The following is a 16,095-nucleotide window of genomic DNA, read 5'->3' on the forward strand; positions in this document are numbered from 1 at the left end:
AATAAGCAATAGATGCCAACCTCTGGGTGCACTGATCTCTTCCAAAGTCTCTCTTATCAACCAGGACTGCAGTAACTGGAAGCCTCAGTTAACTACAATGTTTCTGAAGTCCTTAACTTTATATATGTATATATAAAGTCTATATAAATATATATAACTTTATATATAAAGAACTTTGAAAACATATATATAAGCTTTATACATATATTAAGGACTTTGAAAACTTATATAAGAACTATATATATTAAGGACTTTGAAAACATTAAATATATGAGTGCATGTGTGTGTGTGTGTGTGTGTGTATATATATATACAAAAAAAATTATACCAGATTTATTCAAGGAAAGAAAGAAAAAAAGTGGGGAAGGGCTGAAGGAAGGAACTAAATCAAGAACATATCTTGGAATACCTAACATTTGTTATAATCTTATCCACCTGAATTTATATGTGTCTGTACAATATTCAGAATGTTGACTTTTAGGTACAAGATCCCGAATCATCAAAAAATAGCCTATTGTTTTCACTCTACTTCACAGTTTTTTTAAGTTTCTTAACAACAAGAGCTAAAAGCTAAACGGTTTCTACTTGCCCCTTGGTTAATGAGAACATTAAACTAACCAGGAGTTTCCACTCCTCAAGTGTTCTAGCTCATGGGGGATTTACTTCGACTGAGCTCATTTAAAGATACTAAGAGTCTAAGCTGTTGAGCTTCTACATTAGGTACTCTAGGTACAGCAGACAACAATCTGTGTCATTCCAAGTATCTTCCCAGGAACACTTAGGACTATTGGTATAGGAGGAATCGTTCGAGTGGCTCTGGCAGATTTAGCTTGTGGATGGCTTGATGACATGCTCGACCGAGACACTTCCGGACACACAGGCGGCAGAGCTGGGAAAGAGCAGGTGGGCCTGAGAGAGAAATAAAAATGGTGTTAACTTCATAGTGGTGGGAGGTGGGGTGGAAGGGGGAAATCAGAGAACTGGAAGAGGCGGAAATTTTCTAAAAGCAGAAGAGAAGCTGGATCTGTATAGGAACTATAGAATGAGGTAGCAGACACTAAATACAGACAGCAGATCCTGATTTGCCCCTCTGGAAGGGATGCATTTCTTTAAGTTAATCTTCCAATGGTACTTGGATTACCAATGTTGAAGAATGAAGCTAACCAGAGGCAAGTTAGGAATGAGGTGTGGGGTCTAAAGGGAATGTATCTCATTCATGTATTGAATGTGCCAATGAAAGTGATACACGGGGCCGGGCACGGTGGCTCACGCCTGTAATCCCAGCACTTTGGGAGGCTACGGCGGGTGGATCACGAGGTCAGGAGATGGAGACCATCCTGGCTAACATGGTGAAACCCCATCTCTACCAAAAATACAAAAAATTAGCCGGGTGTGATGGCATGCGCCTATAGTCCCAGCTACTCGGGAGGCTGAGGAAGGAGAATGGTGTGAACCCGGGAGGCGGAGCTTGCAGTGAGCCGAGATCGGGCCACTGCACTCCAGCCTGGGCGACAGAGCGAGACTCCGCCTCAAAAAAAAAAAAAAAAAAAGAAAGAAAGAAAGTAATACACTGGCCAAGGAGAAAATGCAAATGGAAGGACTGAACACGCAGGACTCCAAGACACAGCCATAGAACAGAGGGACAATATGGAAAGGGTGTCAGCGGGAAGTTCCACCTGCGTGGTGACAGAGGCAGTGTTAGGAGATGTGCCAGGGGCCAGATATTCAGCCCTCAAAGTACTCCTGGACCTACCGGCTCTAGCTGCCCATGAGGTGGTGCTGGCTGGGTCTCAACTTAAATCTGAAGAGGCCCTTTATTCTTGCAAGGATTCCAGCTCAATAGATATCTGCAAGAAGGACTCAAGTCAGACCCTATTGTTCCCTGAAACTGAGTCTCATGGACCCTCAAGGAGTCTCACAGAATCATCATGCCCATGGCTTTGAATGGCTCTGAATCCTTAAGGAAAATCACCTGATGAGAGTCCAGAATATGGTTGAATAGGATGAATGAGCTTTTGGCTGCAATACTAGTTGCACAGTCATTATTTCCTAACCTGAGGGTATCAGTAAAGATCTCTTCAAGAAAACCTAATTACTGGTCTACACAAAGTTTTCCTTTTCAAAAAAATCCACTGTAACAGCATCTCACACCCCATGAAAAATGATGGACTGCATATGCGAACAGCCAGGTTAACATTTGGCTTCACATTGCCAAGGAGCATCCATGAGATAGAAAGCTACCTGGAGGACCAAACAATCGATCTTAGTTAAAATCTTGGGAAGCAAGAATAGAAAACTTCTTTACCTGTTGTCCTACTTAACCTCCTCTGCAAAATGGTAATGTAGACAAATTGTCCAGTGCCTAGAGACACTGACAGGAGAGTGAACTCTGATGTAGTTGGTATTTAATCTTTCTTTTCTTTTTTTTTTTTTTTTTTGACGGAATCTCACTCTGTCGCCCAGGCTGAAATGCAGTGATGCAATCTCAGCTCACTGCAACCTCTGCCTCCCGGATTTAGGCAGTTCTCTGCCTCAGCCTCCCGGGTAGGTGGGATTACAGGCGGGTGCCACCACACCCAGCTAATTTTTGTATTTTTAGTAGAGATGGGGTTTCACCATCTTAGCCAGGCTGGTCTTGAACTCCTGACCTCGTGATCTACCCGCCTGGGCCTCCCAAAGTTCTGGGATTACAGGTGTGAGCCACCGCGCCCAGCCAGTATTAATCTTTCTAGAGCAAGTGGCTATATTTATGAAGACAAAGGACAGAGGAGCTAGGCCCTGACCAGGATATCCAGGTCTACAAATCCTAGTCCTAGAAACATTTTTGATGGAAGAAAATAGGAAATGTGAAAACTTCTATAAACTATAGTCTCTGCTTACAGTTGGAAAGTACCTGGTATTTCCAAGCTCGGATCTGCTAAGAAAGATCATAATTCTTCTGGTGAAGATTCAAATAAAAGAACAATGATTAATGATCTAGACTATTGAAAATAATCCTGGCCAGGCGCGGTGGCTCACGCCTGAAATCCCTGCACTTTGGGAGGCTGAGGTGGATGGACCACCTGAGGTCAGGAGTTCGAGACCAGCCTAGCCAACATGATGAAACCCCATCTCTACTAAAAATACAAAAAATTAGCTGGGCGTGGTGGCGCGCGCCTGTAATCGCAGCTACTCAGGAGGCTGAAGCAGGAGAATTGCTTGAACCCGGGAGGCAGAGGTTGCAGTGAGCCGAGATCACGCCACTGCACTCCAGCCTGGGCAACAAGAGCAAAACTCCATCTAAAATAATAATAATAATAATAACAATAATAATAATCTAGACCAGTGGTACGCAAAGTGTGGTCCTCAGACCAGCACCATCAACATCACGTGGGAGCCTGCTAGACATGCAGAGTCACAGGTCCCATCCTAGACCTCCTGAATGAGAATCTGTATTTTAAGGAAATCCTCAAGTGAACTGATATGCATGTTAAATCTTAAGAAGCACTGATTTAGAAAGACTATTCCTAAAATGGTTAAAACCAAGCATTCTACTTGGAAGGTATATATGATGGAGTGGTTTCACAAAATGGAACTGGTGAGTGAAATAAGACCCTCCTCACTGAATGTTTCAAAAGATTCAGGGTTGGGACCTTATGACATTAAGAGTGCACATTCTGATGGCCAGGTGCAGTGGCTCACACTTGTAATCCCAGCACTTTGAAAGGCTGAGGCGGGCGGATCACAATGTCAAGAGATCGAGACCATCCTGGCTAACATGGTGAAACCCCGTCTCTACTAAAAATACAAAAATTAGCTGGGTGTGGTGGTGCACGCCTGTAGTCCCAGCTACTCAGGAGGCTGAGGCAGAAAAATCGCTTGAACCCGGGAGGCAGAGGTTGCAGTGAGCCGAGATCGCACCACTGCACTCCAGCCTGGAGACAGAGTGAGACTCCATCTCAAAAAAAAAAAAAAAAAAGAAAGTGCACATTCTGGGGTCAGATGGCTCAGAATCCTACCTAATTCTATTATGTAGTTAGCTGTGTGACCTTGTCAATGCTTTTCTTTTCCCATTTGTACCTGGCATAGTAACCAGCTACTACAATATAAAGTTCCCACTGCTCTGAAGTTTTAAAAATTCAGTGAAATTGATCTATGTTTCAAATTTAGCCCAGTGCCTGGCACACGTAAAGCTGAATAATTATAATTATCTTTAATATTCTTCAAGCACACAATCAATATAGGCTCAGAAAATATTTTATTTTCTTACTGTATAGACATAAGAGGTTCTCTTCTGAATTGGTTCTCTTCTGAATTTCAGATGCTCGCCTTACCTCTTCTGGCATCAGTAGTTGCTCTTAATGCTCATGGTGGAAACGGGAATGAAGCAATGAAGAATGCAGACCCACCTACTCCCTGATCTGGAGAACAGGCAAACAACCTCACCATTTAGTCGGGTTTCTGAAATACTCTGTGTCCTCCCCTACAGACTCTGACTCAAGTCTTTTGAATTTGCCATCAGATTGTCTCCCAATATTACAAAGCAGAGTTTTGGTTTGCTCAATCATACGCTTATGCCAGGACAGAAATGGAAATTCAAGATTTTCGGGGTATAAACAAGGTTTTCTGGTTTTCTTTCTTTTGAGACGGAGTCTCGCTCTGTCACCCAGGCTGGAATGCAGTGGTGTGATCTCTGCTTATTGCAACCTCCGCCTCCCAGATTCAAGCGATTCTCCTGCCTCAGCCTCCCAAGTAGCTGGAACTACAGGCGCCAGCCACCACACCCGGCTAATTTCTGTATTTTTAGTAGAGACAGGATTTCACCATGCTGGCCAGGCTGGTCTCAAACTCCTGACCTTGTGATCCACCCGCCTCAGCCTCCCAAAGTGCTGGGATTACAGGCGTAAGCCACCACGCCCGGCCGGTTTTCTGGTTATTTTCTTGTTATGTAAAATACAAAGCAACACTCTGGTTATATGTAAATGCCCTTTGGTTGTTAGTGAATATACACAGCATATAAAATCCCAGAAGACAGGTCAGTGATGGCAGGGCCTATCACCTCCCACAATGCCACCTTCAATTAAAAAGAGAAAAGAAAAAGGAAAAAATGCTACAGATGAGACAGGAAGGGGAGAGAATGTGCTTATGGAAGAGGAATGGGTACCCAGCCCTTGGTTACCTTCACGGAGCAAGAGCGCCTGCTCCACGCTGCTTTTTGGAGCCGCCAGATCAAGCGCACTTTTGCCCTGAGCATTTCTACGCTTCAGGTTAGCTCCATAGTCGGTTAGCAGGTGGATGACCTCCACATTGGACTGCCTCGCTGCAGCATGGAGTGGGGTGTCCAGCCACTGGCCATGGTCGACACTGGCTCCTTAACAAAACAGATGGCCACAATTCAACACTAAATGTAATGTAAAGCACAATGAGCTTCAAATATAGTCATTGCATATAAAGACATTTTAAGTACCGTGACATACTTGACAAATGTTTGAAAATATGCAACTTAAGCCTAGAACCTCAGCAATGCCTACTAAGACTACTTGAAATTCTTTGGTGAGAAAAGTGAATTTAGATATTTTTAGTCATTTTAAATACTTGCTTTCCCATACAAACTGTGTGGCATACAAAATAAAGTATTTGAGGCTCCTGTTACATAGTTATTATGTTTTGGGACAAAAGATAAAGCTAAGTTTATTTAGTATTTATATTATTTGGGGCTCAAAAAATGATTTCTGAACTTACTATAGAGAATAGTAAATGATGGGAAATAAAAAAGACAAAAACTTCCTTAAGATAAAAATTCACAACTAAAGGTTTTTACTAAATCTCCACCTTTATGTCAGGGGCTAAGTTTGTTGAATCTTTAACCAAAGAATAGTTTCAAGATATTTCATTTTTCCGGCCGGGCACAGTGGCTCACACCTGTAATCCCAGCACTTTGGGAGACTGAGGAGGGTGGATCACGTGAGGTCAGGAGTTCGAGACCAGCCTGGCCAACATGGTAAAATCCTGTCTCTACTAAAAATACAATAAATTAGCCGGGTGTAGTGGTGTGCATCTATAATCCCAGCTACTCCGGAGGCTAGGGCAGGAGAATCGCTTGAACCCTGGAGGTGGAGGTTGCAGTGAGCTGAGGTCACGCCACTGCACTCCAACCTGGGCAATAAGAGCGAAACTTCGTCTCAAAAAAAAAAAAAAGATATTTCATTTTTCCACGGACTCTCGGTTTCTGTATATGCCTTTTAGAATTGCTTTTAAAATGACTAGATACTGTAGCAGGATAGATATAAACTAGCCCGTAGCAAATGTCTGTTGTTTTTACTGTCCAGCATCTTCCTGGCAAGCATACCTAGATTTCCCAAAGGGAAACCACCCTCTTGTTAGTTTCAGTTCTTGTGTTTCCAGTGAAGCCTAATAAATGCAGAGTAGGCTGAAATCTAGGCCTAAACTAATCAATATATTGTATTCCCTTGGCCCCCATGAGGGGTTCAAAGATGGGCATGTGACTTAAAAAGAGTCAATGCTCTTTCTTGCTGCATATGGATAAGGAGGGCTGTAAGCCCAGGTATTGCTGGCAGCTATCTTGTGACAACCAGGGAGAAAAATACCAGGTAAATGGAGTTAACATCAAAGGAAGCAGGACTGAGAAATACAGACACTCATTTCTCTAGAGAAGTTTTGTTTTTAGCATTCAAACATAAAATGCTAACCGAATATTTTTCAACGATGACAAGAACTTCATCTTTGAAGCTGTAGAAAATCAACAAAGTTAACAGGTTTCTTCATGAAAATAATTTTGGAAATTACCTAATTCTAGAAGTTTCTTCACACAGTCTACCCTCTGGTAGGTGCAGGCCACATATAGGGGAGTTCCGAGCTGAGGCACCTCATGGTCAATGTTAACATTATTTGCCAGCAGGATCTCCATGCACTCTCTGTGACCTGGTGGAACACAAGATACCCTCACTCAAGTAAGGGACATATTAAATATTAACAGAATTATAGGATTGCTTATCTGAAATAGGCTTTAGAAATAACCTAGGTTGGCCGGGTGTGGTGGCTCACGCCTGTAATCTCAGCTTTTTGGGAGGCTGAGACAGGCGGATTCCCTGAGGTCAGGAGTTCGAGACCAGCCTGGCCAACATGGTGAAACCCCATCTCTACTAAAAATACAAAAATTAGCTGGGCATGGTGGCACACACCCATAATCCCAGCTACTCGGGAAGCTGAGGCAGGAGAATCGCTTGAACCGGGGAGGTGGAGGTTACAGTGAGCCGAGATAGCACCACTGCACTCCAGCCTGGCCGACAAAGCGAGACTCTGTCTCAAAATAAATAAATTAATTAATTAATTAAATAACCTAGATCTCTTTTTATAGCAGAAAAACATTTTTGTGTTTGTTTTTGGAAATCTTAGGTAGAAACCACCAAAATAATACCAATAAAAAGAGGAGCATGCTCATGCTTCCCCACTCCAGCTCCTCTTTACAGCCCAAGTTAACTTTAACTAAACAAAGGGCTCCAAGTAGCACAGTTGAAATCACTCTCCAGAATGATGCCACCATTTTACAAATGGAAGTGACAAGACCCAGAGGGACAAACGACTAGGCCTATTATTACTCTGAAAAGCTAGTGCTCAAACCCAAGAGAACCCTGTCCCCTCTCCATTACAAATCTCTCATTCTCTTCTTTATCCATGCATGTGAGATTGGATATATGGCCTGCAACATTACTTTGGTTAGTCTGAAAAATACCTATGAGAAAGAATAAAGAAGTCTTAAGTATAGAATATATTTAAATACACTTTCATATTCAGTGGCTAACAACAACTATGTAAGCAAGCATTCTCTTTTGAGAGTTTGCCCAATAAATAGATAGACATGATAAATTTGCAACCTGTGAATGCTTTGTTCAGGAGAGAGTGCTTCTGAGGTATTGATGGGAGCTTGCAAAGAGTTAGTTCTCTTTGAAGATTTAAATATCTCCCTAAAAAATCACGTCATTACTAATTAATTTAGCCAACCTATTTTTTGTAGATAACATAAAAGTAAGCTTCATTTTAGACCTACCTGATTTATCACAAATTCTAAATTAAGTATAAATATGCATTAAAATGTACAAATCAGGACTGTCAATTCAAACTATTTGTTCACATAATTAAATATTATACCTGAATTACAGCATCAATATGTCAAGGTATTGACTCAAACTATGACTCAGCTTGTTCATAGAGGTTTAGAGCTATAAGAATCCAGAAATAATATCTAGTAAGTCCCTAAAACTACTTGGAAAATACAGGGTATTTAATACATATTTTTGAACAATTCTTGTCTTTTTTTTGAAGAACAAGAAACAGCCTAGTTTGAGTTAAATTTAAATATTCTCAGAAAGTTTTAAAAATGAATACAGAAAAGTTAAATAGCTAGCACTAATACAAGTGTATAAAATAATGAATTTGCTAATCATGCTTACATTCTGTGGATATTTATCCTTAACATGCTTTTACAATACAGAAAAATATACAGAGACACACAAATTATGTGTTTATTATGAGCATATATATGTTTTATAGGCACATAGATACCAAAAGCTCCAAATATAATCAGTCAAGCACTGCATACTTAATTAATTCAAACCATTCCCAGTACTTATCAATTTTTAAACATTTGTATGGAAATACAAATAATATTAATTTTTACTTCAAAAATTTACTTCAAATCAATATTAAATTTTTAGTAAAGGCTTTTTGTAATACCAACACTTTGGAAGGCTGAGGTGGGTGAATCACCTGAGGTCAGGAGTTTGAGACCAGCCTGGCCAACATGATGAAACCCTGTCTTTACTAAAAAATACAAAAATTAGCTGGGCACTGTGACAGGTGCCTGTAATCTCAGCTACTTGGGAGGCTGAGGTGGGAGAATTGCTTGAACCCAGGAGGTGGAGGTTGCAGTGAGCCGAGATTGTGCCATTGCATTCCAGCCTGTGAGACAGAGCAAGACTCTGTCTCAAAAAATAAAAAAAATAAATAAAAAAAATAAAAAAATTTAAAAAAAAAAGACTTATATGGCTGAGCATGGTGGCTCATGCCTGTAATACCAGCACTTTGGGAGGCCGAGTCAGGTGGATCACCTGAGGTCGAGTTCGAGACCAGAGTGGCCAACATGGTGAAACCCCATCTCTACTAAAAATACAAAAATTAGCCAATTGTGGTGGCGGGCACCTGTAATCCCAGCTACGTGGGAGGCCGAGGCAGGAGAATCGCTTGAACCCAGGAGCCAGAGGTTGCAATGAGCAGAAATCATGCCACTGCACTCCAGCCTGGGCAACAGCACGAGACTCTGTCGGAAAAAAAAAAAAAAGAAAGAAAGAAAGACATTTATATCATTTCCAAAGTAGTTCATTACTCTACAACTTAAAGGACTTACATGATGTTTGGGAAATGACTAACATCAGCTATTAATTAATAAATATGTATTAAATACATTTAGAACATAAAATACATAGATAAATTTAGAACTGGGTCTTTTGCATCATTTAAAGTAATCCACTGGAAAAAATTGGCAAGTGACATGTTTAATAACCTGGAACAAATCTTTCACTTTTGCTTTTTGAAATAAAATATTTCATCTCCAGTTACACCAGCAAAGATCACTATTCTAGAGTGTTTTAACTTCACCATTGTATTTCTGATCTCAGTATAAGAGAACAACTCCCTCACTTGCTATCATCAAAATGTTGCTCTTTGGGTGTGACCTTTGACAAATGGCCTTCTCCTTTCAGTGGCATCTTCTCGGTTCAGGTCTAGTCTGTACATACAGTCTTTAAATTCCTTAAATTTACTATTTTCCTTCACTTGGAAATTAACTGACAACACAGGAGTCTAGAGTCAGCTTCAAGATTACCAATGCTATACTTTGGAAAGTTGCAGCCTTTTCTTTTCAATAACTATGACCTTGAAGTCATCAGCCCATCTAGATTGTGTAACTTACTATGAACAGTTATATTTACTATTCCATTAGAGATAGTATCAGCCTTGGCTTTCAGATACTTTCATAGTTTATTTTAGGTTAGTGGTTGGTATTTTATGGGCTTTAGAGGATAAGCTATTCTTGCCTACTAAGGACAGAGACATAAGCATAGTACAATTCAGGGAAGTCAGAACTACTGCCTTGGCTGTACCAGCTGCCACCAAAACACCAGCAAAGAGGATCTGGAAGGGCCTGCCAATAGACCATCCCCAGGAAATGGGAAATTGTAGTCAGGAAAGCATTCCGAAGTTATAAGTAGGGCTATTTTGTGCCACACTGGTATTTCCTGAAGATTTAGGCAAATTGAAGTTACTGCTGTGGGATTTCTAGGCTACACATATTCTAATGGTGAGGAAGATCAGGGTCACCCTTGAATGACTAACACTAGACCATTGATTCATACAGATTGGAGTGAGCCCACCAAAGTTTCACATGCATTGTGGTGGCTCATTTACCTCTCTTCACTGCCTCATGGATGGGTGAGGCCAGGTGCACCTCGAACTGGGCCTTGGCTCCGAACTCCAGCAGCACATTGACACATGCAGCACTGCCGCTGCAGCAAGCATTGAAGAGGGGTGTGGCTCCGTGAACTGTCACTCCATTGACCTAATGATGGGCAAAGAGAGACCCAGAGGATTTGTTATTTCATTCTCACCATCTCCAAGTATGTCTTCCTATGTATTTACCTAGAGGAATTCCCCATGCTGGTGAATAAGTGAGGGAACTCCACATCTTTACAGTATTATGAAACCTCATGAAATTATTGGGTGGATCGAGCGAGTTACTATATGTTAAACCCTTAAAACATTACATGTCACCCAGTAAGCACTCAATAAGCATTTGCAACAACAATTATTTCCATTTTCCATTTTCCATTAATATGACTCCCCTCTGAATCATGAACAAACATGGCAGGCTGTGGTCCCAAAATCCATGCTTACAAAATCCTTGGCAATTCTCCACAGATTTACTGTCTTTCTTGCCACAACTTCCTCTCTGGTCTACTATAATCCATGCAAATTACACATGCCAGCTGTTACTTCTAGAGATGGCATGACCAAGCCAAAGGGACATAGAAAATAGCCATCAACATTTTCTTAATCCAGTCTATCATTGTTGGACATTTGGGTTGGTTCCACAGGAAGGGGAACATCACACACCGGGGACTGTTGTGGGGTGGGGGGAGGGGGGAGGGATAGCATTAGGACGTAAATGACGAGTTAATGGGTGCAGCACACCAACATGGCACATGTATACATATGTAACAAACCTGCACGTTGTGCACATGTACTCTAAAACTTAAAGTATAATAAAAAATAAAAATAAAAATAAATAAATAAAATAAAAAGATTAAATAAAAAAAAAGAAAAGAAAATAGCCATCAACATGGTGTCTGCAACCATCTTTGGTACCTTGTAGGGATGTGGGAAGCACATGAGAACCAGCAGGGCTGGGAGACATCTTTGTGTATCAGCAATAGATTGGAAAGAACATCGGGAACCGCAGGAGTGGTAGGGAGCCTCTGATGCCATTGAAATATAGGACAGTCAAGTTTGTGATGTGAAACAATTTTGCTTCAACAACTAAGGATGCATGCTTGTGATAATCAGGATTCTAAATGTCCTTGCTTTGGACACAAAAAAAGACTTGTTTCCAGAGTTGCAATATAACCCGTGAAACAGGGTCTTGCTCTGCTATCCAGGCTGGAGTGCAGTGTCATGATCATAGCTCACTACAGCCTCGAATTCCTAGGCTCAAATGATCCTCCTGCCTCAGCCTCCTGAGCAGCTGGGACTACAGGCGTGCACCACCATGACCCACTAATGTAGAAAAATTATTTGTAGACAGGGTCTAGCTATCTTGCCCAGGCTGGTCTCAAACTCCTGGGTTCAAATGATCCTCCTGCCTCAGCCTGCCAAAGGGCAGGGATTACAGGTGTAAGCCACCACACTCAGCCTAACCCCCATTAAATTGGAAAGTTAAAGATAATATGCTAAGATGGCAGAGACAGACAAGGTCGGGGAAAATGCGTGTAAATTTATATTGCTAGGGGTTTCTATATTTTTACTAAAAAATATTTGGTAGGACTAGTTTGATTTGTGTTTTACTAAGTTTCATCCTCACCCTCAGTCTAGGAAGTTGTCTTCTTATGCGATTTCCTATAAATTTCTCTCTTAGTTCACGTCAACAAACATTTATTGAGCATCTACTAGGTGCTAATGTTTTGGAAACAATGATAAGACAATTGCCTCTCCTTGAGTGGGCTGAACAATCGCCTCTCCTTGAGTAGGCTGAATTCCATTAGGGAAGACAAATACAAAAAGAATTTTTTTTAATTTTTTTATTTTTTAGATGGAGTCTTGCTCTGTTGCCAGGCTGGAGTGCAGTGGTGTGATCTCGGCTCACTGCAACCTCCGCCTCCTGGGTTCAAGAGATTCTGCTGCCTTAGGCTCCCAAGAAGCTGGGACTACAGGCGCGTGCCACCATGCCTAGCTAGTTTTTGTATTTTTAGTAGAGACGGGGTTTCACCATGTTGGCCAGGATGGTCTTGATCTCTTGATCTCGTGATCCACCTGCCTCAGCCTCCCAAAGTGCTGGGACTACAGGCGTGAGCCACTGTGCCTGGCCAAAAAGAAATCATTTTGAAAATATAATAAATAATTTAGATGACTATGGGAGTAGGACAAAGGAGAGGATAGACTTGGGAAAAACTTAGAAAGTAAAATTAGCAGGAGTTTTTAATTAATTAGATAGGGAGATGAAAGAAATAAGATGACTCTTAGGTTTGCAGCTTGGGAAACCAAGAGGATGTTTCTTTCACCAGGCCTCTGAAACTAGGAACCCAAGATGAGGAGCAGGTCCCAGAGGGAAGAACATGATAAGCTCAGTTACAAATGCACTGAGTTTGAGGTATTCATGGGACTGCCAATTATGGGGGACTTTCTACTGATGGACCAACTTTCTCTTATTTCGTTTCTCATTCTGATTTAAATGTTAAATGGTGTGCTACAGTATTTATTGGCTGTTTCTTTATAAAATTGACAAAGACAAGGAAACATGTCTTATTCTTCTCTTTGTGCCCAATAAAACCTCCTCTCTGACCTGATATTGTCAGCAGTCTGCCTGTGACTCCAGTCATCTAGCTTGAAAGGAAATGGCTCTCACACAGCCTTCCTTCATCATTACCCATGAGCTGACTAAGTGGTAACTTAGAGAAGCACTACCTAATGAAAATGCACGACCACTTGGCAGGGCACGGTGGCTCATGCCTGTAATCCCAGCACTTTGGGAGGCCAAGGCGGGTGGATCACCTGAGGTCAGGAGTCTGAAACCAGCATCGCTGGTTTCACTAAAAATACAAAAATTACTGCACTAAAAATACAAAAATTAGCTGGACGTGGTGGCGGGCACCTGTAATCCCAGTTACTCAGGAGGCTGAGGCAGGGGAATCGTTCGAATCTGGGAAGTGGAGGTTGCAGTGAGCTGAGATTGTGCCACTGCACTCCAGCTTGGGCAACAGTGTTAGTGAGACTCTGTCTAAAAATAAAAAGATGTAAAAAAAACGAAAAAAGAAAATGCACGACCACAATGGCATCAGGAAAATTAGTTTTCACAAGGAAGACTTTTATATTCAGTTCTACATGTAGAAACCCAATTTCCATATAAAATGTTTTAAATTGTCATTAAGCACTTAAAAACATTGCAGCTCATAAAGTAAATAATGCAAGGACTGAGTTAAACAACAAAATTAGAAACAAAGAACATCCGGCAACTAAACACAGAATATTTTTAGAAGTTGTGATTTTATGATTCTATTCTGATATCTGTATTATATATTGCACCTCAGTCACCCTTTGAAAAAAGTTTGGAGATAAATTTAAAATAAGATAAAGTTCAATTCTGTAGGTTTCCCCAAATGTATTATTTATTAAAATCTCGTTCATTTTGATAATTTTGCTCAATAAAAATAGTTGTTCATTTAAGGTGTTGAATTAAGAGTGTTTTCTATTGTTCTTTAAAATCTTGTTATTAAGCCTCATACAGTGTTAGTGGGATTATAAATTAGTACAACCATTATGGGGAACAGTTTGGAGGTTCATCAGAAAACTAAAAACAGAGATGCCATATGATCCAACAATCTTACTGCTGGGTATATACCCAGAAGAAAGGAAAACAGTATATCCAAGAGATATCTGCACTCCCATGTCTGATGCAGCACTGTTCACAATTGCAAAGACCTGAAAGCAACCCAAGTGTCCACCAACAGATGAATGCATAAAGAAAACATGGTACAAGGCCGGGCGCGGTGGCTCACGCCTGTAATCCCAGCACTTTGGGAGGCCGAGGCAGGCGGATCACAAGGTCAGGAGATCGAGACCATCCTGGCTAACACAGTGAAACTCTGTCTCTACTAAAAATACAAAAATTAGCCGGGCGTGGCAGCGTGTGCCTGTAGTCCCAGCTGCTGGGGAGGCTGAGGCAGGAGAATGGCGTGAACCCCGGCAGAGCTTGCAGTGAGCGGAGATTGTGCCACTGCACTCCAGCCTGGGCGACAGAGTGAGACTCCGTCTCAAAAACAAAACAAAACAAAAAAAAAAACATGGTACAATAAAGATTTCTTAAGGTCAGCAATACAGTTTTAAAAGGTTCCTGTGAGTTGCCATGTCTGAATATTTACACACAGGGGGGTAAGCTGAAGAGAGAGGAGTAGCCTAAATGATAGAATACGGACATGGATAGAACCAGCCCAGCCCTTACCCACAGTGGGTAAGCCATCTGGAAGGTAAACTATCATTAAACATTAACAGATGCATCTGGCCAGTCAGACCCAAGTGGGCAGAGGCAGTACTCACGTGTGCACCATTTTCCAATAAGGCTTTGGCACAGGCCACGTGACCTCCAAGGCATGCCTCGTGGAGAGAAGACACCCGGTTAATTGTCACGAGGTTCACATTGACACCCTATAATTTAGAAAGAAGAGAGTTTATTTATTTTTTACAGACTGGGGTCTCACTATGTTGCCCAGGCTGGTCTCAAACTCCTGGCCTCAAGTGATCTTCCTGCCTCAGCATCCTGAGTAGCTGGGATTTCAAGTGCAAGCCACCAAGCCCAGCAGAAGAGAGTGAAATATTGCATTAGTGATAGCAATGAAAGCAATGTTGTTTCACATGTTTCTGACATTTTCACAGTCTGTGGGTGTAATATTAGCACCATAGAGAGAGAAGTAGAAGTTACGATCAGGGGAGCCTAAAGACAGCATGAGAGCCTCACATTCATTTATCCAAAAGAATGTTAATTCTGCATTCTGGAGCAGGTAATGTACTAGGACCTGGGTCTTCAAAACTTATGACATGGGTCTGTCTTCTCCCAGAGCCTACTGGGGAGGCAGAAATGAAAGACAAAAGAGCAAGAATATTGCTATGCTGGAAGCATGTTTAAAATTAGTTTCGGAGCACAGGATATCCTTGAATCTGGCTTGGGAAGTAAGAAAAACCTTGCAAATGAGGTAGTATTTAGCTAAGACTTGAAGCATAAAATGTTTCAAGCTGTGAAGACCAAGAAAGAGTATGCCATTAGGAGAGAATAGAAACTGCAACTTCAGGAAGCAACAGGAAGTTATTTCCTGTTGCTTCCTGTTGCTTCCTGTGGCAGGGCCACAGTTGGATTTCTGGAACAGAAAGAACCCACAGAAAGTAGAAGCAGGAGATGGGAGGAGACAAAGGAGGACAGTAAGCTGGAGCTAGGTCATGAAAGGCCTTGATTTCCAAACAAGGAGGGCATGTCTTAGAGGAAATGGAGCACCTATGAAGTCTGCTAGGCTGCGGAGGGTCTGGAGCTAATAGATTAGCCTTTTTCGAAGCCTACTGGTAGCAGCATGGAGGGTTGACTGCAGGAGTAGGGATGTAAGACCAAAGCAAGGACAGCCACAGAGATGTCACTATGAGTCTAGGAACAGGCTGGCATGGGCCTGCTGTGGCTGTGAATAACAGTAGGTATGAGGTATAGATGATGGAGTGCAGACAAGTTCAGGAGGTCGAGCTGGATCTGGAACAAAACAATAACTCCCAGGCTTAAGAGTAAGTAGACTG

General features: G+C 41.6%; 1 protein-coding gene across 1 annotated transcript in view; it reads right to left on the bottom strand.

The window, feature by feature from the left end:
- Positions 1-337: 337 nt before the first annotated feature.
- Positions 338-16,095, bottom strand: part of ASB11 (ankyrin repeat and SOCS box containing 11) — a 32,503-nt gene continuing 16,745 nt past the window's right edge. The window contains exons 3-7 of the mRNA XM_019019091.3: positions 14,860-14,967; positions 10,462-10,612; positions 6,787-6,921; positions 5,159-5,350; positions 338-909 (exon numbers count right to left, since the gene is read on the bottom strand). Of these exons, the coding sequence (XP_018874636.1) occupies positions 785-909; positions 5,159-5,350; positions 6,787-6,921; positions 10,462-10,612; positions 14,860-14,967 (711 nt within the window). The 3' untranslated portion in view covers positions 338-784. The remainder of the gene's footprint in view (positions 910-5,158; positions 5,351-6,786; positions 6,922-10,461; positions 10,613-14,859; positions 14,968-16,095) is intronic.

Source organism: Gorilla gorilla, chromosome X (genome assembly GCF_029281585.2).
Source record: "Gorilla gorilla gorilla isolate KB3781 chromosome X, NHGRI_mGorGor1-v2.1_pri, whole genome shotgun sequence".
Taxonomy (NCBI): Eukaryota; Metazoa; Chordata; class Mammalia; order Primates; family Hominidae; genus Gorilla; species Gorilla gorilla.